The sequence below is a fragment of the Nymphaea colorata genome, chromosome 4 (assembly GCF_008831285.2).
Source record: "Nymphaea colorata isolate Beijing-Zhang1983 chromosome 4, ASM883128v2, whole genome shotgun sequence".
Classification (NCBI taxonomy): domain Eukaryota; kingdom Viridiplantae; phylum Streptophyta; class Magnoliopsida; order Nymphaeales; family Nymphaeaceae; genus Nymphaea; species Nymphaea colorata.
The window spans coordinates 3,042,496-3,066,086 of record NC_045141.1 but is presented as its reverse complement, the minus strand read 5'-3'; the positions used below and the strand labels follow the sequence as shown (position 1 = coordinate 3,066,086).

General features: G+C 39.8%; 1 protein-coding gene and 1 long non-coding RNA gene across 3 annotated transcripts in view; one reads left to right on the top strand and one right to left on the bottom strand.

Moving 5' to 3' along the window:
* The window catches only part of LOC116252457 (bifunctional dethiobiotin synthetase/7,8-diamino-pelargonic acid aminotransferase, mitochondrial), a 65,087-nt gene that overhangs the window by 21,506 nt on the left and 19,990 nt on the right, over window positions 1–23,591 (top strand). Inside the window, exons 5-11 of one of the 2 annotated variants that reach the window (XM_031626728.2) lie at window positions 1,076–1,196; window positions 4,027–4,175; window positions 4,379–4,473; window positions 16,251–16,366; window positions 16,457–16,600; window positions 17,260–17,393; window positions 17,486–17,617. In XM_031626728.2, coding sequence (XP_031482588.1) covers window positions 1,076–1,196; window positions 4,027–4,175; window positions 4,379–4,473; window positions 16,251–16,366; window positions 16,457–16,600; window positions 17,260–17,393; window positions 17,486–17,617 — 891 coding nt within the window. Of the gene's footprint in view, window positions 1–1,075; window positions 1,197–4,026; window positions 4,176–4,378; window positions 4,474–16,250; window positions 16,367–16,456; window positions 16,601–17,259; window positions 17,394–17,475; window positions 17,618–23,591 lie in introns of both variants that reach the window. The other variant, XM_031626730.2, reaches the window with a different exon arrangement.
* Window positions 4,637–6,410, bottom strand: LOC126409982 (uncharacterized). Its single transcript, XR_007573118.1, has 3 exons — window positions 5,737–6,410; window positions 5,442–5,646; window positions 4,637–5,345 (listed from the first exon to the last, which is right to left on the bottom strand). It is a non-coding gene; the product is annotated as an uncharacterized LOC126409982 (long non-coding RNA).

The window sequence follows — 23,591 nt, the reverse complement described above, 5'->3', positions numbered from 1 at the left end:
TGCTACAAAACCCACTAAAACAAAAACACAACACTCCTGGACGGGTTCTCCAGGTTTACTCAAGAAGACAGTTCTGGATTTTTATGCTGGACTTAGAGGGTCTGAACATAAATCCACAATTTTGCACCAAAAAAACAAAAGAAAAAAAGAAAAAAGGGTTGTTGGCGGGCATGCATGTAATCACTGCCCGTGCTCAACCCATTTTTAGAGCAGTGGTGATAGGAGGATTGGTCTGTTGTCGGCAGGAAAATTAGGTATCCTCATTCAGGTGAAGTTTTCCCATTTTAAAAAGTAAGACTTTGTGGAAAAGTCTTTGCATTGCAAATATATTGCGGTATGATTTTTCCAAAAGGCAAAACTTTTGTTTACAATCGAAAATACTATTAAATTGATTAATAAACATTGAAGCTAAATTTATTTTATTTACGAGTGGCTGTTTTCTTTTCAACAAAAGGGTATTGGTTCCATTAGCCTTTCCGGTCTGATTGGTCTCATCGATGACAATTGGCCTCTAATTGCTTTTTAATATGCTGGTGTTGTTGAGATTTAGTATCAATAACATTTGATTTATTGATTGCACTTTCTTCCCTATTGTATCATTTGCATGTAATGCATATTCTTGGACAAGGACATCCTATCACTGCAATTAAACTCCAATTTTGTATTGATTCCTTGTGTCGATATTCAATTTATTAGTTTGTGCTTTCTATGAACATAGAGGAAAGCTGCATGTTATTTTCCTTTCCTTGGTTATTTGAAGAATGCCATGCCAATGCAAGGCTTGCATTCACTTTAGAAGGTTCATTCTAATTTTATCATAGGCATCTTTAATGGATAACAAAATGCTTACCAGTTGTGATTTCCTAGAACTTCAAGTTACTCCACAATATGCTTTGTATTTATGTTTATATGGGTTCGTTTCTTGAGTTTGATAAACAATACGGTTCTTTATGCCATTCATCTTTTAATCTTTTCTGATATTCCTGGGTATTTCTCAAGTAAGGTACTGGCATTTTTGTATTAGTTGCAAATCTCTGGATATATTTTCACAATGATTCTGGTTAGGCGGTTACAGATAGACCTTGCACAAGATATGGGTTATGCGGCTGCAAGGTATGGGCATGTGATGTTTCCTGAGAATGTCTATGAGCCTGCATTGCGTTGCACTGAGCTGTTGATAGAAGGTGTAGGAAAAGGTGAGTGGGCTATAACTGCATTCCAATTGGAAAGCAAATTAATCAATTTTTATATCCAAAAGAAAGATAATTTTCATTCTAGTGGGATAATTAATTAATCTTGTACCTTCATGCTTTGACCAATTCTCAACTTACAGAGGTGTTGGCATTGAATGAGCTATGGTATTGTTAGAGCTCATGTATTTACTCTATTAAATATATTTGTGTATACTATCATATATCATAATGTTAGGTTTGATATATGAACAGTATATACTGATGTAATGTACATAGGTTTTTCTGAGTTTACTTTTTACCATTTTTTTTTTGTTTTGCTTTGTTTCAGCTGGCTGCTTAGCTGAACAGAGCTAGCTGTTAGCTAGTCCCAACGGTTAGTTTTCTAGCCGTTGGAGCTAGCTCAACAACTAGCTCCTTTATCGCCTCTGCTGTATCTTTTGTTGTAAATAAGGGACCGGTATCCCATCTCTTGTTATGGCCTTTAATGCCTGTTTCGTAGTACCTTACTTGATCAATATAATTCAATTTTTTGTGTGGCTTCATTCCTGTTTATCAATATTCTAGAAGCTTTTGCGCCTTTACTTTCATGGTATGAGAGCCTGGTCTCTGTTCAATATTTTTCTAAAACTTCCCCTTGCCGATTGCTTCTGGAGGGCACATCTCTGGGCAGATTCTCTGTGGAAATACAAACTGTTTTGCTACGTGCTCATCAAATGTTTGATGATGTGTTTCTGAAAAGGGTTGTTGAATCCTTTAGCTACTGGTTTCACTGCATCTTCCTTGGGCATTTAAGGAAGAATTTTGCAACTGGCTTGCTGCTGGCATTTTCTAAGCAGCCATCTGCTTGTTCACAAACTGTTTAATGAAAATCCTGTGAAACTTTTTCTTTGTGCCCTTGGAATCAGCTGATAAAGATCTGATTCTAAGCTGCTGTACTTTCTCCATTTTGGTGCTGACTGCATTCTCTTGTGCTGAATTTCATTACCCACCAACTGTTCAGTAGTTTTCCTATGAAAATTGCTGAAAAACTTATGTTGTGATAAAACCCAAAATACCTTGCTGATAGCCTTATAAACATCTTCAGCCATTTCTCAAAGTCTCCTTGAGGAAGTGGTGTTTTCTAATCTCATCTTTCATCAGAGCTTCATGGTCATCCTTATCGGTGCTTGGAGCAAGGGTAATCTTATCACAGAACATGGTACATACCATGGATGACAAAGTCATTTCTATTCATCTTCCTAAACTTGCTACAACCAAAAACATTTAATGGGCAAAAGCTGTGAAACATTTCATTAGGAGAAAAGGGTTGTGAGGCTTGATGGTTCTAAAAGTGAAACCTCTTCACAAAAAATGCGTTCTTGGTGAAAAAAATGTGAGAAATTCATTTCCTGAAAAAAGGGGAAAAATTCACGTTTTTTTGAAAAAAACGGAAAAATGAAAAAGACACGTTTTAAACATGTTTTTTCTTGTGTTTTTTTTATGCATTCATTTTTTTGGAGTCTGGTGGCTTAACTTGTAATATTTGAAAATTATAATGGCTTTATAGTAAACAAACGTTAAAAAAGAGGTCGACTTCCGATTATACCTGAATTGTGTTCTTTGGGGAGGAAGGAGCTGGTTGTTCTAGGGTTTTTGGAGAAGACAAGTTATGCCGTGGGAGTTGGAGAATGCAACTGCTGCTAATTCAGCAGATTCCATTGTTGATTTTCTTTCTCTTACGGTCTTACCCAAAGTTTAAATCTCCTCAGGACAATGTCAGGGAGTTTTAAAAAAGTTAAAAAAGAAAAGATCCAAATAACGTTGCAAAAATGTGATTATAAAAATCTGGCAACTAAAAAATGTAAAAAATGCAAAAAAAGTGCAAAAAATGAAAAAAATGAAGAAAGCAGGAAAAAAAACACGTTTTTATCAATTGGAGTTTTTTTTTTTTTAAATGCATTTTTTCCCTTCTTTTCTCAAACCTTTTTTCCTACTCTTGTTTCCTTTTCTTTGCGAAGTCTTACGGTCTATGTCACATAGGTACGAGTACGGGTGCTGGTACGGGTATGGGGAAGCGGGTACGAGTACAACGTTTTCGCCAATCTTGGTACGGTGGTACGGTGATAATTATATATTTTTAATTCCATAAAACAAAATTGATATCATCACATCATTAAGACAATGTCCCTTGCATAGTTCCTACGTATGATTTTATGAAAAAAAACATAAATATACTAAGACATTGTTTTTTTTTGTGGTTTGGATTGATTACGACCTGGAACTGATTCAAACGTACTCAGTCGTACCCTTGTACGCCGGTACCGGTACGTGGGCCTCCCCCACGTACCATTGTGACTTAGAGAAAGAAAGGAAGGGACAGAGAGAAGAAAGAAAGATTAGAAAATATTTTGAACATACATAAGAAAGGATGCGGTTGGGGTGTGTGTCAGAGACGCACCTGTATCAGCACCAGCATTGTGTCGACATCGGTGCGGCTCCTTTTTCGAATAGTCCGTGTGACATAGATTTTAGCTAGATGTTTTTTTCATGTCTTCTTATTAGTTATTTCTTGTATTTTCATCTAACATTTTGATTTTTTTTTTTAAAAACTTTGCAATTTTCCCGAGATTTTCCCATAAAAAAAAACAGCTTTTCCAAAAGATAGCCGAGAAAAACCTTGCCCATAAAAACCCAAGAATGGAATTTGTGGCTATAGTTAAAAATACATTTTCCCATTAGACTGAAAGTTATCCTTGTTTTTATGTGTATATTTGTTGTTGCACACTACATTTTTTGGTCTTTTACATATTACAATTGGATTTATAATCAGACTTTTTGTTCAAATCCTTTGCAGGCTGGGCATCTCGTACATACTTCTCTGACAATGGGTCAACTGCTATAGAAATTGCTCTCAAGATGGCATTCCGCAAATACTCTGTTGACCATGGGATCCTTTCAAGACTAACCAATGTGAAACCACACATGGACACCATAGACTTTAAGGTAAAACATCGTAGTTGCTGTTTAGCTTTGATTGCCGGTTGCCCTTTTAGTTATGACACTTAATAGCTTAGTTTGCCATTTGAGTGATTATATTGTTTTTCTATTATCTATCTTAAAGACATTGGGGTTAGTGAACCAGGACGCACGACTTCATGGAATCTCATGATATTGAAGTCTAAAGAATAATTGTTTCTCATTTGCAGGTATTGGCCCTCAATGGCTCTTATCATGGTGATACTTTGGGTGCCATGGAAGCGCAAGCACCATCGCCGTTTACAGGCTTTCTGCAGCAGCCATGGTATTTGGGTACATACACTCGAAAATAATTTCTTTGTGGATAAGCAGACATTATGAGTGTTAGGGTATATGAAGTTAACACCTCATAACCTATGTTGTCAAGCCTGGGCGCCAGGCAGCACCTAGGCAAAAAAGGCGACCGATTTTTCTTTTTTAACCAATGTTGTAAAACGCGTATCGTAAGCCGTATCGGTCGGGCTTTAAGATACGCCGTATCGTAACGTATCGTAACCGTATCGTAAATTTTTTTTAAAAATTATTAATAAATCAGAAAAAATTTAAAAAAAATCGGAAAATTCATAAAAAAATCAGAAAAAATTAAAAATAATAAATTGTTCATAGAAAACATGTTTGAGATAATGATAGACTTATTATTGCTATAAACTTACGCGTTCATCATTCATAAACATCAAAATTCATAACAATAATAATACAATATCATTCAACAAAGCATAAGGCCATAAGCCATAAAGTGATAAAGTCATAAATGATAAAACATTCAATCAAGTGTTCAACAACCATAGATTCATAACTCTTAAGTTTTTGATACATATAAAATGAAAGCACTCTTGACTTGACTCTCATTCATGATTCATCATTCATAATCTTCATCATCTTCATCTTCTTCTTCTTCTTCATCGTCAAGAATTGGAAGATCTTCACCAACATATTCAGCACCCGCAGTAGCAGACTCTCCTTCATCAACAAAGCCTTCTGTTGCTTCAACTTCAAGGTTGAAGCATTCAAGATCTTCATCATCAAATATTGTAGCTGGTTCTTCTTCAATCCATGGCTCTAGATCGTCAAAAATTTTCTAAGCTGATAGGATCGAACTGAGATGTGTGCTTCCTTGCTAATGATTTTTCTAATTCTCTACATTAAATAAGAGAAAATTTGTTAGTATATAATTTCATATAAATATATTCTACAAAATATGTAAACATTAATTAAGCTATATGCCTATATTACCTTTGTTTCAACCTCATATTATATCGAACAAAGACAAGGTCATTCAACCTTTTATGTTCGAGCCTATTCCTTTTTTTGCTATGGATATGTTAGAACACACTCCAGTTCCTTTCGCATCCACTAGCACTGCATGTCTGGCTGAGGACTTTGACTGCAAAACGTGCTAGGTTTGGACAATCAAACCCATACCTATTCCACCACAAATCTAAACAAAAATATAACAAATCAATGTGAAAGTTTTAAAAGAATCAAATGTAACAAATGCAAAGTAAATTAAAAATTTCTATGTATTTACCTGGACGCATCGTTGTCCTGGCTCGAACGGCGGCAGGTAGTCCCATGTTCCGAAAACAACTATCATATAGATCCAACTCATTGTGCACAGCATCTTGTTCTGTAGAATCTTCCACTAACACATTAATACAATCTAACAAACCATGCATGACTTCTCTGTCCTTCTTAAATGTAGGAGAAAATCTAATTGCAGGATTTAGATAATAAGCTGCTGCATGAAGAGGTTGATGAAGCTGTCCAGTCCACCTTTTATCTATAATCTTCTATATGGGCATATATAACTTTTTCTTTTCCTTTAAGTTATCTCGAATTGCCTCTTTTGCTTTGTCCATAGCCTCATATAAGTACCGTATGGAAGGTCTGTCCTCGCTGTCAGCCAACCTGAGAACCTTAACTAATGGAACACAAACCTTCAATAACTTCACACATGATTCCCAAAATACGTTATTGAATATAATATCCACAACTAAAGAAGCATTTCTTTTATGAGCATGTGGATATGTAGCCCATTCTTCACTAGCAAACATCTGTCTCAAAGGAGTTCTTTGTTTCACCACACTCTGCTCTGCACAGTCAATACATTTGTGGCAAATCTAGTTTGTGCAGGTCGTATTAATTCAACTCCTTTTGTAAATTTTCTCATCAAACTCAATGCATATGCATGATTATAGATAAATTTTGTTACCTCTTGACATTGGTCAACGGCTGATTTCATATCACGCATCTCATTAAGATCTTGAAGCATTAGATTAACACAATGAGTGGCACATGGACTCCAATAAAATGTTCTATACTTTTGAAATAACAAATCTCCTGCAGCTCTATAATTTCCATCATTATTTGTAATAAACTGTACAATGTTTGCAGGTCCAACTTGTACGACATTATCAAAAACATTGAATAAAATCTCAGCAATCTTAGGAACATCAGACAAGTCAAGAGATTTCAAGAACATTGTACCTTTAGGGCAATAAACAAGAAAATTTACAAGTGTTCTTGACCTTGTATCAGTCCAACCATCTGACATAATGGAGCAACCTGTTTCCTTCCAACATAATTTCAACTTATCGCAATGCTCGGACACTTTTTTTACTGTATCCTGAAGAATTTTGCCCCTCAACTGATGATATGATGGCATTTTGAATCCGGGGCCTATAGAAGCAATTGCATCTGCCATGGCTTGGAATTGAAAAGAATTAGCTGCATTAAATGAAATACATGCATCATAAAACCATTTCCCTACCTGCTTTTGTGCATGATATAGCATATCTTTAGATGTCATAGCAGCACGAATCTGCGGCTGACCACCTGGGCTGGTATATGAAGGGAAAAAACTCTTAATAGAGCCAACACTAGACCTACCAGTAGGAACTCTACCACTAGGTGGTCGCATACCACGCCTGGCCCTAACATCTGTTGTGCCTCTCCTCTTCCTTCCCGTTATGCCAGATCGTCCTCCTTCATACATAATCCCTTTTCCTCTACGATCTCTACCTCTTGAGGTCTCCAAATCTGTTCTTAGACTGCTATCATCTTCATCATCACATTCATAAGCTTCTTCCTCTTCTTCTTCATCTTCCAAAGGCACATTATAGCCTACATCTGCATCTTCAATTTCTTTTTGTATTCTCTTTTGACGTAAAGCATGAAGCATATCTAAACATTGTTGACGCACAATTGGAGGCAAATGTTTGTTTGGTCCTCCAACACAAGGAGACGCATCTTTGGAGGTCCCTGCCAAATGGTGTTTCATTCTAATAATCCCTCCTGAAAGTGTATTCCCACAGAAGCCACATTTGAGTTTCAAACGGTTATTCTCCTTCACCCTTTCGCACCATTGCCATGTAGGATCCATATCTTCAAAAAAAAAAACGAAATCCTATGGTAAACTTAATGAAAAACACTCAAAGTCTTCAAATCTACGATTATACGGTAAAAAATTAAGTGTGAAGAGGTCGGCCATCTTGTCGCATCTGATGAATATCATGATGAAGCTGCATAATGCGCGTTTCATTTCTTGCCTGTGAATACGTGGCAGCAAGGGAATCCCACATATCCTTTGCACTGTCCTTGTGCAAGACTTCATTTGCAATTTCTTGAGAGAGAGTACCAACAATCCATACCATAACCAACGAATTATCTTTAAACCAAGTAGTATATTTTCCTACCGTCTGTACGGGCTCGGGCTCCAATATGAGATGTTCCTTCTCATGAGCGATCAAGGTTCTTTTTACTTGCATGGCCCACATCTCGTAATTACCCCCATCCATTTTGGTGATAATGCTGGAAAATGGAGAACTCTTCATCTCTCCCGACGATACAAAGGAAGAGGTATTAGCGCCACTGTTAATTTCAGACATCTTTCAACACAAAGGAGGAAACCGAGCCACGGAATAGGAAGTGCAGGCAAAAAAAGAATACAATCACATATCGAAAGACAACATGCTGATCATGAAGCAATATGCAGTTAACGCATGTAGCAATCCAGAAGTCTGATCAGCGGGAAGAGGCAACAGCAAAGCTGAACGAAGAGAGATACCAGAGACGACGCTGAGAAGAAAATCTGCGTGCAGAACCACGGGCAGAGCAGCGGCGGAACAGCGGCGGAGCAGCGTGCAGCGGAGGAGCAGCGTGCAGAGCAGCGGCGGAGCAGCATGCAGCGGAAAGACGCTGAGAGGAAAATCAGCGTTGAGGCGGCGGCGAAGATGACAGGCGAAGATGTGGCGGCGAAGATGACAGGCGAAGCAGCAACGGGCGCAGGCGTTCAGTCTGCTGGGCGGAGCAACGGCACGCGGCGGCGGCGTAGGCGGATGGGCGCAGGCGGAGGCGGCGCAGGCGGACAATGGGTAGGGCGACGAGGGGCAGCAGGGATGGGTCGGGCGGCAATGGGCAGGGCTGGGTCGGGCGGCGGCAGCTGACGCCGATCAGGCGGCGGCCGGCGCCGCTCAGTCGGCGACAACTCGCTGAGTAGGAGACGACTGGTGCTCGATACCATGATGAATTTAAGAGAACTAATCTTTGATTAACCTCGAAAGAATCCCTAACTCCTCTTTATATAGACTAGAGGAGAGGGATAAGTTACAAGAAAGTCATTAAAAAGAAACATTATTACACAAGTGCCCTCTCAAGCCTAATACTGAATATAAACACGTCTTAACAAAAATGTTATTCCACTTAATCAACAATTACACCATAAGTGGGATTAAATAAGAGGGAAAACCGCCTAGGGTACCGAGCCACTCTCGGTACCCGTGCCCATGGGACCTGTTCTGGATCCAGACCCGGTTCCCTACACATGATATGTTAACACTCCCCCTCAAGCTTGGCATACATGTCAAACATGCCAAGCTTGCTTACATTTTTCTCGAATTGAGATGTACATAAGGCTTTGGTTAGAACATCTGCAATTTGATCTTCAGACTTCATATAAGGTAGGATCAACTCCTTTGAATCTATGCGTTCCCGTATGAAGTGGCGATCAATCTCCACATGTTTAGTTCTGTCATGCAAACAGGATTATTCGCAAGATTAATTACAGACTTGTTGTTGCAGTACATCCTCATCTTCTCTTCTGTTTCAACACCAATATCTGCTAGGAGAATCTTTAACCATAACATTTCTGTAACTCCCATAGCCACAGCCCTGTATTCAGCCTCAGCACTGGATCTAGAGCAAACTTCCTGCCTCTTACTTCTCCATACAACCAGGTTACCCCCCAGAAAGATGCAGTACCCTGTGGTAGACCTCTTAGTATCAGTACATCCTGCCCAATCTGCGTCAGAGTATCCTTCAATATTAAGTTGGTCTTGCTGAGTATAGAGTAATCCTTTTCCTGGGTCATTCTTTAGGTACCCCAACACTCTTTCTGCACTCTTCCAGTGACAATCAGTAGGAGCATGCATAAACTGACTCAACACATTCACAGCATAAGTAATATCAGGGCGAGTAAGAGTAAGATAGATGAGCTTACCAACCAGCCTCTGATACCGCCCTTTTCCTTCCTCATCTAGGATGTTGCCAGTTTTGATGCTTATCTTTGTACCAGACTCCATTGGAGTTAGAAAGAGTCTGCATCCAAGTTTGCCTGTCTCCTTTAGAAGATGCAGAGTGTATTTCCTTTGGCTCATAACCAGCCCTGTCTCTGACCGAGCAATCTCTATCCCCAGAAAGTACCTTAGTTTACCCAAATCTTTAAGATCAAATTCAGCAGCTAACCTCTCCTTCATCTTCTTTTTCTCTTCTTCATCGTCACCTGTGACTATCATATCATCAACATACACAAGAAGAAGACTCACCAGACTATCTCTCTGCTTAATGAATAGGGTGTGATCACCATTTCTCTGTTTGTATCCATTTGTCTTCATCACTATCCTCAGTCTTTCAAACCATGCTCTAGGAGACTGCTTTAATCCATACAAGGCTTTCTTAAGATGACAACATTTTCCGCTTTGAACATATCCAGGAGGCATACTCATATAGACCTCTTCTTCTAGATGGCCATTCAAGAATGCGTTCTTAACATCAAGTTGATCCATGCTCCACCCCTTTTTCACGGCAAGTGCTAATATGACCCTCACAGTTTTCAGTTTGGCAACAGGGGCAAAGGTTTCAAGATAATCAATACTATATTTCTGGCTGAACCCCTTTGCAACAAGCCGAGCCTTATACCTTTCCACAGTACCATCTGGTTTGTACTTCACATTGAACACCCACTTTGAACCAACTAAATGAGTCCCTTTGGGAATATCCACAACTTTCCAAGTGTCATTCTTTGCCAAGGCATTCATCTCCTCTGTCATGGCCTGTAGCCATTTAGGATCCTCTCTAGCATCTTCCACACACCTGGGAATAACAGACTTAGACAAGGATGTTATAAAGCATTTGTAATTGTTACTCAATTTCGCATAAGAGACAAATCTCTGAATAGGATGAGAAGTGCAAGACCTGGTGCCCTTGCGCAGGGCTATAGGAAGCTCTTCATTGATTAGACTTGGGTCATCCGGGGAGCTCACAGGATTGGGATTGGTTACATCAACATTTTCAATCACATCTGTCTTCTTCCTTCTGTACACCTGGCCAAACAAATGATCACGGGCTGTAGGCTGATTATCAACAAGACCCTCGTCCATGTGACGGTCTCTATCATCTCTGACTGTGTCTGCCACACTGTCACTAGCCTTGTAATCCAAGAAATCTGTAAACTGAATCAACTGATTTGAGGAATACTCTTCACTACTGTGCCCTAGATACTCCCCCTGAAGAGGATTCACATGAAAGTATGCCTCATGTTCATGGAAGGTAACGTCCCGGGAAACATAGACTTTAGAGGTGGTAGGATCAACACATTTGTATCCCTTCTGAGTGGAGGAATACCCCAGGAAGACAACCTTGACAGACCGAGGATCAAGTTTCTTGAGGGTGGGACTATGGTCATGAACAAAACAGACACACCCGAACACCCGAGGAGTAAGAGGCCAGGGATTCTGAGTAGGCCAAAGCATAGAGTACGGGGAATGGCCCTGCAACACACGGGTAGGCATACGGTTGATAAGGTGGGCACTAGTGAGAAGCGCATCACCCCAGTAGCGCTTGGGAACCTGTCGATGGAACAGAAGCGCCCGGGTAACATCAAGCAAATGGCGATTCTTCCGTTCAGCCACGCCATTTTGGGGAGGTGTGTAACTACATGACGTTTCATGAACAATACCCTTGCTCTTCAAGAAATCATCTAGGGATTGAGAGACATACTCTCTAGCATTATCGGTGCGAAAAGCTTGGACAGACGTCTGAAACTGAGTCTCAACAAAGGCCACAAAATTTTTGACAATAACAGGAACTTCACTACGTTCTTTCAACAGATACACGAACGTACAACGGGAGTAATCATCAATAAGGGTCATAAAGTAATGAAAACCACGACAAGTGGGTACTCCCGAAGGACCCCAAACATCAGAATGAACCAAAGCAAATGGACGAGTGGTTTTATTGAATGAAATAGGGTACGAGGCCCTAACATGTTTAGCCAACTGACACACTTCACAGGTGAAGGAGTCCATGGAAACAGAATGAAACAAACTAGGAAACAACTTCTTAATCAATGGAAACGGAAGATGACCAAGCCGCTCGTGCCATCGCATAATAGTAGATCTGTCTTCCATGCCTGACAACTGTCCACTAGTGGCTGAAATAAGAGCGAACGCAACCTGCACAGGCAGTCTGTAGAGTCCATCAATAGCCGAACCAATCCCAATCTTCTGCCCCGTCACCAAGTCCTGCAAAAAACACCGATCAGCAGAAAAGATCATATTACAGTTGAGTTCTTTAGTAATACTGCTGACAGATAACAAATTCACAAGAATATTGGGAACATGAAGAGCATTATGAAGACAATATTTATTTAACAAGAACAAACTCCCTTTTCCAGCCACAGAGATAGAAGAACCATCAGCCATAGATACACGTTGCTGCCCCGAAGACAATTTGTATTCTTGGAACATCTTAGGGTCCCCTGTCATATGATGCGTAGCACCACTGTCAACAATCCAATCACCATGTGAGGAATTACCTTGGTCACTAGTGGCCACGAGACCTTGGGCTAACTTAGCCCCCTCAGACGTGGAAGTATCCTCCTGAGTAGTAGACAGCCGGCTGATATACGCTTGCAGTTCTTTGATCTGATCGGAGGAAAGCTTAGATTTGGCAACATTTGAAGGACTACTCTGACTAGGCTCAGGCACAGAAGGACTCCGGCGGCTAGAAGGAGGACGACCCCGGACAAGCCGCCTCTCAGAATGAAGATCCCAACAAAAATCAACAGAATGTCCTGATTTGTTGCAATGACTACACCGCCGAACAGGACGCTGTCCAATCCCAGAAGCACGACTAACAAAGGCTGAAGGAGAACTCCCTGACTGGTGTCAATATGCATCACCTGGCGACGTTGTTCCTCAGATTCCACACGGGCATACACCTCTTCAATTCCGGGGACCTCGTCACAATTGAGAATTTGGCTGCTAATGGATTCAAATTCATCGCGTAAGCCTCCAAGGAAAATAAACGTCCGATCCGTCCATTCTTTGTCCCAGTACAAGGCATGATCAGACCCACAGTGCCAGTCATCATTCACATGGTAGTCAAGTTCCTCCCACTTAGTCTTTGGGGCTGCAAAGAAAGCGGCTACAGACAAGTCACCCTGTTTAAGAGAGTATATGCTACGTTTGATTTGGTACGTACGCAATACTCTCTTCTTACGGCCATACATCCGTGCAAGCACAGTCCACATGTCGTAGGCAGTCGATTTACGCAAGATCAAAGGCTGAATATCTGCAGAAACAGAACTAATAATCCATACTTTAACCTGACTATCTTCCAACGCCCAAGTAGCCCATCGCGGATCGGTTTTTGAAGGTGCAGGCTTCTCCCCAGTAATGTAGGACAGGCGACCACGACTGGTTATCCCAATTTCTAGGGCAGCCGACCAAGAGAGATAGTTATCCTTGTTCAGCCAGATGGAGGTGACTTGAACAGGCAAGATCTCGCTCTTGGTATTGCTGCCCGAGTCTAGGGCATCATCGATCTTGAGGGACATCTCCTCGGCCATCACAATCACCAAGGAGAAAGAATACCCAGCACCAGAGACGACAAACAAGAGGCAGCGGCGCAGGACGACGGCGGTGCTGGACGGCGGCGGTGTTGAAGAGAGCGACGGCGGTGGGCAGCGGTGGCGCTGGACGGCGACGACGCTGAAGTGGGCGACGGCGGCAACGCAGCAGAGAACAACCGCGCTGGATGATGGCGGCGCAGCTGGCAGCGCTGGACGGTGGCGGCGCAACAGAGAGCGACGGCACAGCAGCGGCAGAAAAAAAACGGCGGAAACAGCAGCGGCAAAAAAAACGGCGGAAACACGACTATCACACCAACGATCTCTCACGCGTTGGCTCTGATACCATGTAGAAACACACACCAAGATGGAGAGACAGAGAAGGAACACACAATATACGTGGAAAACCTCAAAGAGAGGTGAAAAACCACGGAGAAGCTCTAACCTAGGGGCACAACCGTAACCCTAGGAGAGAGAAAATGTTATTCCACTTAATCAACAACTACACCATAAGTGGGATTAAATAAGAGGGAAAACCGCCTAGGGTACCGAGCCACTCTCGGTACCCGTGCACATGGGACCGGGTCTGGATCCAGACCCGGTTCCCTACACATGATATGTTAACAATATGTATATTTCATATATACTGTCATACATCTAGTTTCATGTATGATCTGTATATATGAATATCTATGTATGCATAGGTGTGTGTTTATGTATTTGATATGTTTCTTTTTCCTTTTTATGTACCTTTTTATTTCTTTTCTTTTTCTATTTTTACCTTTTCTTACTTTGTAAAGGAGAACTAGCTGTTGGGCCAGCTTCCAACGGCCAGATTTCTAGCCGTTGGAACTGGCCCAACAGCCAACTCCTCCTTCTTCTCTCCCTTTTATTGTATTATAAATAAGGGACTGTTGTCCCTTGTTTTGTTAAGGCTTTTAGGCCTCTCTTGTGTTCTCTTCTCTTGAGATTAATATATTTGATATCTTCTCCTCAAGTTTGAGGTTTGGTTGTGCATTACCTATTGAAGGTGTTGGGATCTTCAAGAGTGTATCTCTTGAAGCATTTGCATTCTGAAGATTGGGACTGATTTACAATAACATATAATATGCATAACAGATTGTACAAATCAGTACATATGATAATATAGATTATAACAAATTCATTCAACCGCAGATGGAATCACTTTAAAAATTGCTTGAGATTGTACTAATGTACATATATGACACATTAATATACAATACATAAATATACATTATTTCAGATTGTACATATATTATACATTATAACAGAATGTACATAGTATATACAATAAAATAACAGATATACACCTTCCCATGGACTAGGCGTGCTGGCGCCTAGTCCAGCCTAGGTGTGCCTAGGCACCAGCACCACACCCATTCCCTAAGTGATGGACGTAGGGAACGGGTGTGGACTTAGGCAACACCTTAACAACATAGCTAATAACAATGTTTTCCTTTGAAAAAGGGTCATCACTGTGTTGTTGGTTAGTGACTCTCTTTCTTAGGAATTTGTGGCTGTTTTTAAAATGAAGCATTTGTCTTCAAAAATTCCTTTTGTCACATCTTCAGTCACATGAATGGATGGCCCTTGTAATAATTATCTCTGGAAGCCACTTGAATTTTCAATAGGCAACCCTTTGCTTATTTATAGATACTTATGACATCAATAATCAATTCCTTTCCAAATGTCCTTTTGAATTATCTGTTATATTTCTATTTCGTGACTTGGTGTATCATCTTGTTAATCACACTTCCATTACTTATCTCATATGTCCGTGTGATTAAAACAATGTTTGAAAATCCGCAAGTCAACTTGATTGACTTGGTCAACCTGATAAAATAATGAATAGCCAGGAAATTGACAAGACTGACGCGAGTCATGGGATGGCATAGTCAAGTCCTTTGAGTTTCATTTGAATTAGATGGATCAGTTGAGTCACAGGTTGGTTTTTACCGACTCACATACATGTAATATGTTTGTGTATGGCACAAAAATACTATGTGAACTGTGTTCTATGTACAAGCTACAAACTGAAATTATATGTAGGCTTATACTAGTAACATAATTTTAGTAAGCATATTTTTGAAAATTCAATGTTTACGTGTATTCAGTGTATAATTAGTTAAGAACATGAGATATACATATGTCAATGTACTGTAAATACAAAATGCTGCCATAACATGGCTGAGTAACCAAATTGTTCTGGCGGATCACACATCAGCTTATCTCAAGCCCAGCCCCAAGTGAAGGGATTGTAGAACATTGATTGGAATTAGTAAGGATTTTGGAGTGAATAAACCACATTTGTTACTTCAAATGTTACTTCAAATGCCATTGTTATGCATCCATGTCTTAACAGCATGCTGCACTTTCATTAAATGTTACTTCAAATGATCAGACTCTTAACAGCATGCTGCACTTTCATTAAATGTTACTTCAAATGCCATTGTTATGCATCCATGTCTAGCTGTTGAACTTACAAGCATCTTAGCTTATCATTTATTGTTTAGTGCAGTTCCGGAAATGTTAGTCGTTGTCGTTGTGAGTTACTTCAAATGTTACTTCAAATGATCAGACTCTTAACAGCATGCTGCACTTTCATTAAATGTTACTTCAAATGCCATTGTTATGCATCCATGTCTAGCTGTTGAACTTACAAGCAGCTTAGCTTATCATTTATTGTTTAGTGCAGTTCTGGAAATGTTAGTCGTTGTCGTTGTGAGTTCAATAAGTGTGTCTCATTTTGTGTCTATTTTTCATGGAGCCTATTCAGTGGGCATTGGGATATCTTAGTTGAGCATAGACATTCCTTACTGATCAAGTACCTTTCAGCAGTATACTTCAGCATGTCTTCCAGCTATCTTCACTTACCAAATATTTACATTTGTCAGGTATACAGGGAGAGGGCTTTTTCTTGATCCACCAACTGTCTTTCTCAGCAATATGGTTTGGAAACTTCAGTTGCCAAGTGTTCTGCAATCTCACCATTTGAGTAGAGATATCCTTTGTAAGTCAATATGCTGCTGCTGTGATCAGAATAATTTCCTCTTTATCATATCAAATTTTTTAATAGATTTTCTTCTTATTCTTTATACAGCATTTGGCTGTCGCAATCAGCTATTTTCCAGAAACAGGGATATTTCTGCTCTGTCCCAAGCATATTCTGATTATATATCAGGCCAGTTGTCCTTATGCGAGGGGTCAAAAAGTTCTTATATTGCTGCACTGATCATTGAACCAGGCAAGGACTCTCATATTTGCTTAGCTTTCCTATTTTGACTTGGCAGCTGTTACACAATTGAGTTTATTTGCAACCTAAGTGCTTATGCTTTTCAAGCACTTAGCAGCCTAACTCTACTAGGAGCTGAATGTTTAGGATACTTCTTAGCAATTACTAAGGCATTCACACGTGACAGAAGCAAGGACCGGAGAGTAGAGTTACTCCTAATTTTTGTATTCCAACACTTAAAATTTTTGGGAAATTGGCCAGATATTAGACCTTCTTGATAAACTTTTTATGCTTACCATGCTTTTCACGATTGTATATCCTGAAGTAAAATAAATAAATGCCATCAAGCTTGGCCTAAATAAAACACATGCATTATGATATCTTTGTCTGTTGTGAAGATGCAAGTAATTTTTCTGTCATTTTAGTTTTCTTTTCCCCTCTTCAACTGTAATGTGTATCAATTTCTTAAACATGTAGCCGATCTGCTAACCTGTTTACACCTCATACAAGGATGCAAGCTGTTGATATCCTGTACTTAATCAGATCTAGAACAGCTAAGAAATGAGAGCACAACTATACAAGATCCAGCTTGTTTGCATTTCTCAGCAAGTTTGTTGCATTTTGGAGCAAATATAAAGGTCCCTTTTGATGGAACCTTTTCTTCTTTTCAGTTATCCAAGGTGCTGGTGGTATGCATATGATTGATCCACTTTTCCAGAGGATTCTTATCAATGAGTGTCATGAGCGCGGCATTCCAGTCATATACGATGAAGTATTTACAGGCTTTTGGCGCCTTGGGGTTGAGGTTGGCTGGAGTTGTATATTGTATCGTGGCTATTTTTTTCCATGTCTTATTGGCAGTTGAAATTGTTGTTTTTCATTTTAAGTTTGTGGTAGTCTGCAGCAGAACTGTTAGGCCGTCAACCAGATATAGCCTGCTATGCGAAGCTGATGACTGGAGGGGTTATACCTTTGGCGGCCACATTGGCCACAGAAGCTGTCTATAATTCCTTCAGTGGAGATTCTAAGGTTCTTATACTACATAATTGTGCATTAAATTTTGAGTTTCTTGTCTGGATCGCAAGCTATTGTTTTCTCTTGTAAAACATGTCATACTCTTCTATCATATCATTCTTTTCTAGAATTGACCAATACTTCGAGATGCTTTTGTGTCCCTTGCAAGCGAATAGAGTGGAGAACTACTTGACAAAGTAGGGCAACTGTTTCTTGTTTATTACATAAAAATCTTACATCTTGCAGCTAAGTTATTTCTGATAAGATGTTGGATCTAATCTGATCCAAATCCAGCACGTCTAACTATGTCTGATCACATTTATCTAGGTAGGGTTATGATTGTAATTTTTGTAATTGTTTTATTTTAGACTTTAAATTATTGTGTTGCTTCACTCTAGACTCTAGATTATTGTGTTGCTTCACTCTAGACTCTAGATTATTGTGATTGTTTCATTTTAGATTCTTGTAAATTGTGTAGAGGGATCATTATATAAATGGGTTGCGTGAGAATGTAAAAACTTACTTCCCTTTCTCATTTATCTTTTCTTGTTCTCTTTCTTAACCTTTCCTTTGCTGAAACTGATTGCGGGTTATAGTTCGATACCCAAAATCTTACATGGTATCAAAGCAAGGTTTGGTTGGTTCTACCAAAGAGAATGTTTGAACAGACTTGAAATCTCTTGGTTGGTTTTCTCTTATACCCCTTCTAACATTCTACTCCTAATCCTTCGTCTATCTTGGCAACATTCTTATATTTATGTTAGTACTTAGTATATATCTTCATTGATAGATATATAAATTATCATGGATATTCTCTCTCCCAATCCAGTATGTCATCCAACCTCTTACCATACCTTATTTCTAAAAAACTGAACCACTCCAACTACCTTACTTGGAAAAAGCAGATTACTCCTTTTATAAGTAGTCAAGATCTGTACAGGCATCTTGATGGTTCCACTCCAATCCCACCACAGTTCATTCAACAAGGGATTAAGAATGAGAGAGGGGAGACAATTTCCACTCAGGAAATTCATAATCCTCAATTTATAACATGGATGAAATGAGATCAAAGTCTTGTTGCATATATCACATCAACACTCTGTCAAGAAGTATTCATTTCTCTTTCTGATGACTGTACAGCAGGACAATTATGGGTCAGACTTGCAAAAACCTATTCTCAGATTTCAAAGGCACGTATTCTATATTTGAAGAAGGAATTTCAGAATCTCAACAAAGAATCAATGTCGATTATGGAATATTTGGGACGTGTTAAAGGGATAGCTGATCAGTTGGGAGTTACTGGATACCTTGTTTCTAACAAAGAAAAAGTCCATCAGACTCTTAGCAGTCTTGGACCAGATTTTTATGCCTTCACTATTGCTCTTAAAGTTTTGTCTATCTTGCCCACCTTCAATGAGCTTCAGGGCAAGCTGCTTCAACATGAAATGAACATGAAACAACCGATAAGAGGAACAAACCAAGGTAATGCTCACAATATTTTAGTTATTGAAGCTGCTGCATGTCATAGAAAAGGAAGTGAGGCTCATCAAGGAGGCATGAATCGTTGGCATATTGGACAAAATGGCCGAGGTATTCTGCCAACACCGAGTGTTATAGGAAGATTTCAGACCAATACAACAAAGAAAGTGCCAATGTGTTTCTAATGTAACAAGAAGGGTCATATCAAAGCCAATTGCTGGTTCAACCCACAAAACAAAGGTAATAAACCTGAAGTTGAACAAAATGTCAAACTTCCACCAGCCGATGTGCAACAAATATTAATGACTGCTCTCTCCAAGATGACGATGAAACAAAATGAGCAAGGCAAATGGTATTTGGATTTAGGTGCTGCTACTCATGTAACTAGAAATGCTGATAAGTTACATGATCTTTTTCCTTATTCTGGTAAAAGTAATGTAGGTGACGGAAGTTTTCATCCTATCACACATGTTGGGAATGCACAAATTTCTCTTTCAACATCATCATTTCCACTATCTTTGTCAAATGTTGCCTTTTCTCCAAATATCAAAAAAATATTATTTCCATTTCTAAACTTGTAGATGATACAAACTCATCTATTGAATTTACTTCTTCCTTTGTGTATGTCAAGGATCTTCTAACAAAGAAAACATTCGCTAAAGGGAAACGACAATGAAATATGTATGTCTTCCAGGAAAGTCCTTATTTCTTATAGTCCTCTTCAAGTCCAGCTCAATTGACATGCTTTCCTTCCAACGCACCTTCACAAATTCCAAGTTCTAGTTGTCTCCAATAAGATGTCGGTAAGCCAAATTTATGGCATGGTCGTATGGGACATTGTAGTCGTGGGTTTTTGGAAAAACTTGTATCATATAATCTCATTCCAAAATCCAATCTATCTTTTATTCCTATTACAAAAATTGTTTTAGTTGCGAACCATATAAGAGCCATATACTTTTCATAATATCAATAAAAGAGTTTCTAAACCTTTTGACATTGTCTATTCTGATGTATGGGGGCCAGCTCCCATTGATTCCATGTCTGGCTCCGGCTATTATGTTTTGTTCATAGATTCTTATTCTCGATATACTTGGATTCACTTTATGAAACAAAAATCAGAAGTGTTTAGTATCTTTCGAGAATTTCATGCTAAAATCCAAACACAGTTTTTGTCTAAGGTTGTGTGTTTCCAGTGAAATGGTGGGGGAGAATATTCTTCACATGACTATTCACTTTTTACGAGAAAATGGGATAACTTGACAGATTTCATACCCATACACCCCACAACAAAATGACGTAGCTGAATGGAAACATCGTCACATCGTGGAAAGTGGTATGAGTATGATGCATGATAGTAATACTCCTATTACTCTATGGACAGAGGCTTTTCACACTGCTGTAGATATAATAAATCATCTGCCCATGACAGTTTTGGATTCAAAATCTCCTTCACTTTTTTTGGTCGAAATCCAAACTACAATGATTTAAGGGTTTTCGGATGTGTGTGCTATGTTCACATTGACTCATCATTAAGAAATAAATTTCAAAGTAAAGCAATCCAGTGCAGGTTTGTTGGTTATGCAGATGAATACAGAGGTTTCAGATGTTATAACCCTACAACCAGACGCATCAAAGTATCAAGAAATGTTGTGTTTGATGAACACAACTTTAACATTCCTACTGAGAATTCTCAACCCATGGAATCATATGATCCTTGGGTAAGTACTGAATTATTTGTAGGAGGCAGTCTAGAATCTCACCCACATGATGAGATATGATCTCCACATATCGCACAAACAGAAGGAAACAAAGAACTCGTTCCAGCTAGGAAAGAAGGAGAAAACAAGTTTTCATGTCGATTTTCAGGACAGGTTTACACTCGTCAGAAAAGAGGGATAGATGGCAATCCTACCTCTTGCCATGTTAAAGTTTATGATGATCATCCTGTTAGAAGATCTGTGCGAGTGCGAGACCCCATTCATAGATGGGTAAGTTATGGTAATCTTTCCTTAGATTTTCAACTCTTTATGTCCCAAGTTATTAAATAAGATGAACCTACTTCTTTTGAAGATGCATCCAAGTCGTCGCATTGGATTAGGGCAATGAATGAAGATATAGATGCACTACATGAATGTGGGACATGGAAAGTTGTTCCTAGACCCAAAGAAAAAAATGTAGTAGGATCGAAATGGATTTACAAAGTCAAATATAAACCTGATGGCAGTGTGGAAGCAAGATTGGTGGCACGAGGCTTTGCATAGCAATATGGAGAAGGTTATAATGAGACATTCAGCCCTATGATCAAAATGGGAACGACCCATGTGATTATATCATTGGCAGTTGAATATGGATGGAGACTACATCAAATAGACGTGAAGAATGTTTTTTTTCATGGTGATTTGAGGGAGGAAGTATATATAGAACAAGCTCCAGGATATATGAAAAGTGACTCTCATGGATGGGTTTGTAAACTAAGAAAATCTATTTATTGACTCAAACTGGCCTCACGCTCATGGTTTGACAGTTTCTCATGCAAGATTCAAGAATGTGGTTTTCGGAGATATCATTTAGATCACTCTCTTTTCATTTATCGAAAGGAAAACATATTTTCTTTACTTCTTATATATGTTGATGATATTGTTATCACAGACAATTCTGAAAAACACATAGAAGATACAAAAGCTTTGATGATACAAAACTTCAAAATGAAAGATCTTGGTGATTTACGATTCTTTCTTGGAATGGAGATTGATAGGAACAATGATCACCTCACATTGACACAACAAAAATGCACATTGGATCTACTGAAAAAGACAAGTTTGTCTAATTGTAAGCCTATTGGAACTTCTAGTGTTCTAAATCAAAGACTAAGTGTCCAGGACAGAGAGTTATATGAAGATCCTATACAATATCGAAGCATTGATGTAGGGATTTGCCCGGAATGCCGCCATATTTGTCGCACGTCGCCAAAATTACCCAAAATGCCTCGAGCTTCGAATCTTGTCGTTCAAGGTCTACTCGACGTGCTCGGTGTACCTGCAACAAAGTCAAGTGACAAGATTTCTACTCGTTTTGTTTTACAATCTATACAAGTATGAAATAGAATCACTGAGGCGTAGGTCATCGCCTCAAGAGAGTATTGATAGGTAGTATCGGCCCACAAAGCCCTCCAATAGGTCTCTTCCCAAATCTTTGAGGTTGTGACCAAACGATTTAAGCTTCGAGTTTTTGATTCAACCAATCACTAATACGTTTCTCACTTGCTTTCCAAGTCGAGACATCAACCCCACAATTAAGCTTCCCAACAAACAAGCTTCCCAACAAACGATGTATATGCACATCAACAAAAGCATACGTCACGAGTTTGTTAAAATGGTTCGAAACCTTCTCAACATCATCGAAATCTCTATCATGTTCTCTAACCACTTCAATTATTAGCCTCACCATGCTAAAAAAATAATTATATACTTAGATCATCATCCCTCCAAAATAGTCCTAGACTTTTCCCAAAATAGCAAAGTCGCTAACGTGCATTATAGATCATCTAATGTTGAGTCTAGCATGCTCAAATAATAATTATACATGTGCTAACAAAAAACATTAGACAATTTAGGCTCGATTAGGCCTCGCTCATCCCACTCTTAGAGTCCTAGCTGCTGCAGTGCTCCCGGCAGCCACCTCAAGTGCTCGACCGAATCCCAAGCGGCTAAAATTATACAATGCCGTCGCCACCAATGCCTTCAATTCGCTGTTATGAGGGGAAAGACGTGTTCCCCCAAGCTGCAATTCCAACCCAACAGCCTCAAATAGAGTGAGAATGAGTGAAAGAGAGTTCAAGGGAGAGGTCTGCCATGAGAATAGGGCATCCGGCAGTGAAGGAGCTGGATTGGCTGAGGGAAACACACGCACGGTTTGGGAGAGAACAATCAGGTGTGGGGAAGAAAGGGCAGGTGAGAGGGGGAATGCAAAGAGTGCTCGGCTGAAGGTGAGAGACAGAGAGATGATGAGAGAGGGGGCTGCGTGTGAAAATGGCTAGCGGTAGAGAAAGAGAGAGAGAGAGTGCGGGCAGAGGGACAAGAGAGTTGCAAAGGAGGGAGACTGTGCAGGACAGAGGAGAAGACTCGGGTTAGAGGGGAAAACGAAAGGAAAATGGGGAGAAGGAGAGGAGGAGACAGAAGAGACGGGGAGAGAGTTCAAGCAGAGAGAGGGTGGCAAAAGAGAGGGACTGCACAAAAAATGCTCGAGACAGAGGGGGAGACAGACAGGAAACGCGAAAGGGAGAAGGAGAAGAAAGAAGAGAGAGAAATCAGGTGAGCTTACCTCAATGCCGCCACACCTCCGCCGCTGCTCCTTCTTCCGCCTCCTGTTTCTCTGTGACGCCTTCCCGCTAGCGAGACGAGAGAGCGACGAAGAGGGAGACAGAGAGGAAGACGAGGAAGAGGAGCCCCACATTGGCTTCCTCTTCGCACGGGTGGGTTTCGGGTTTGGGTCTGGACCCTGATCCAGCCGG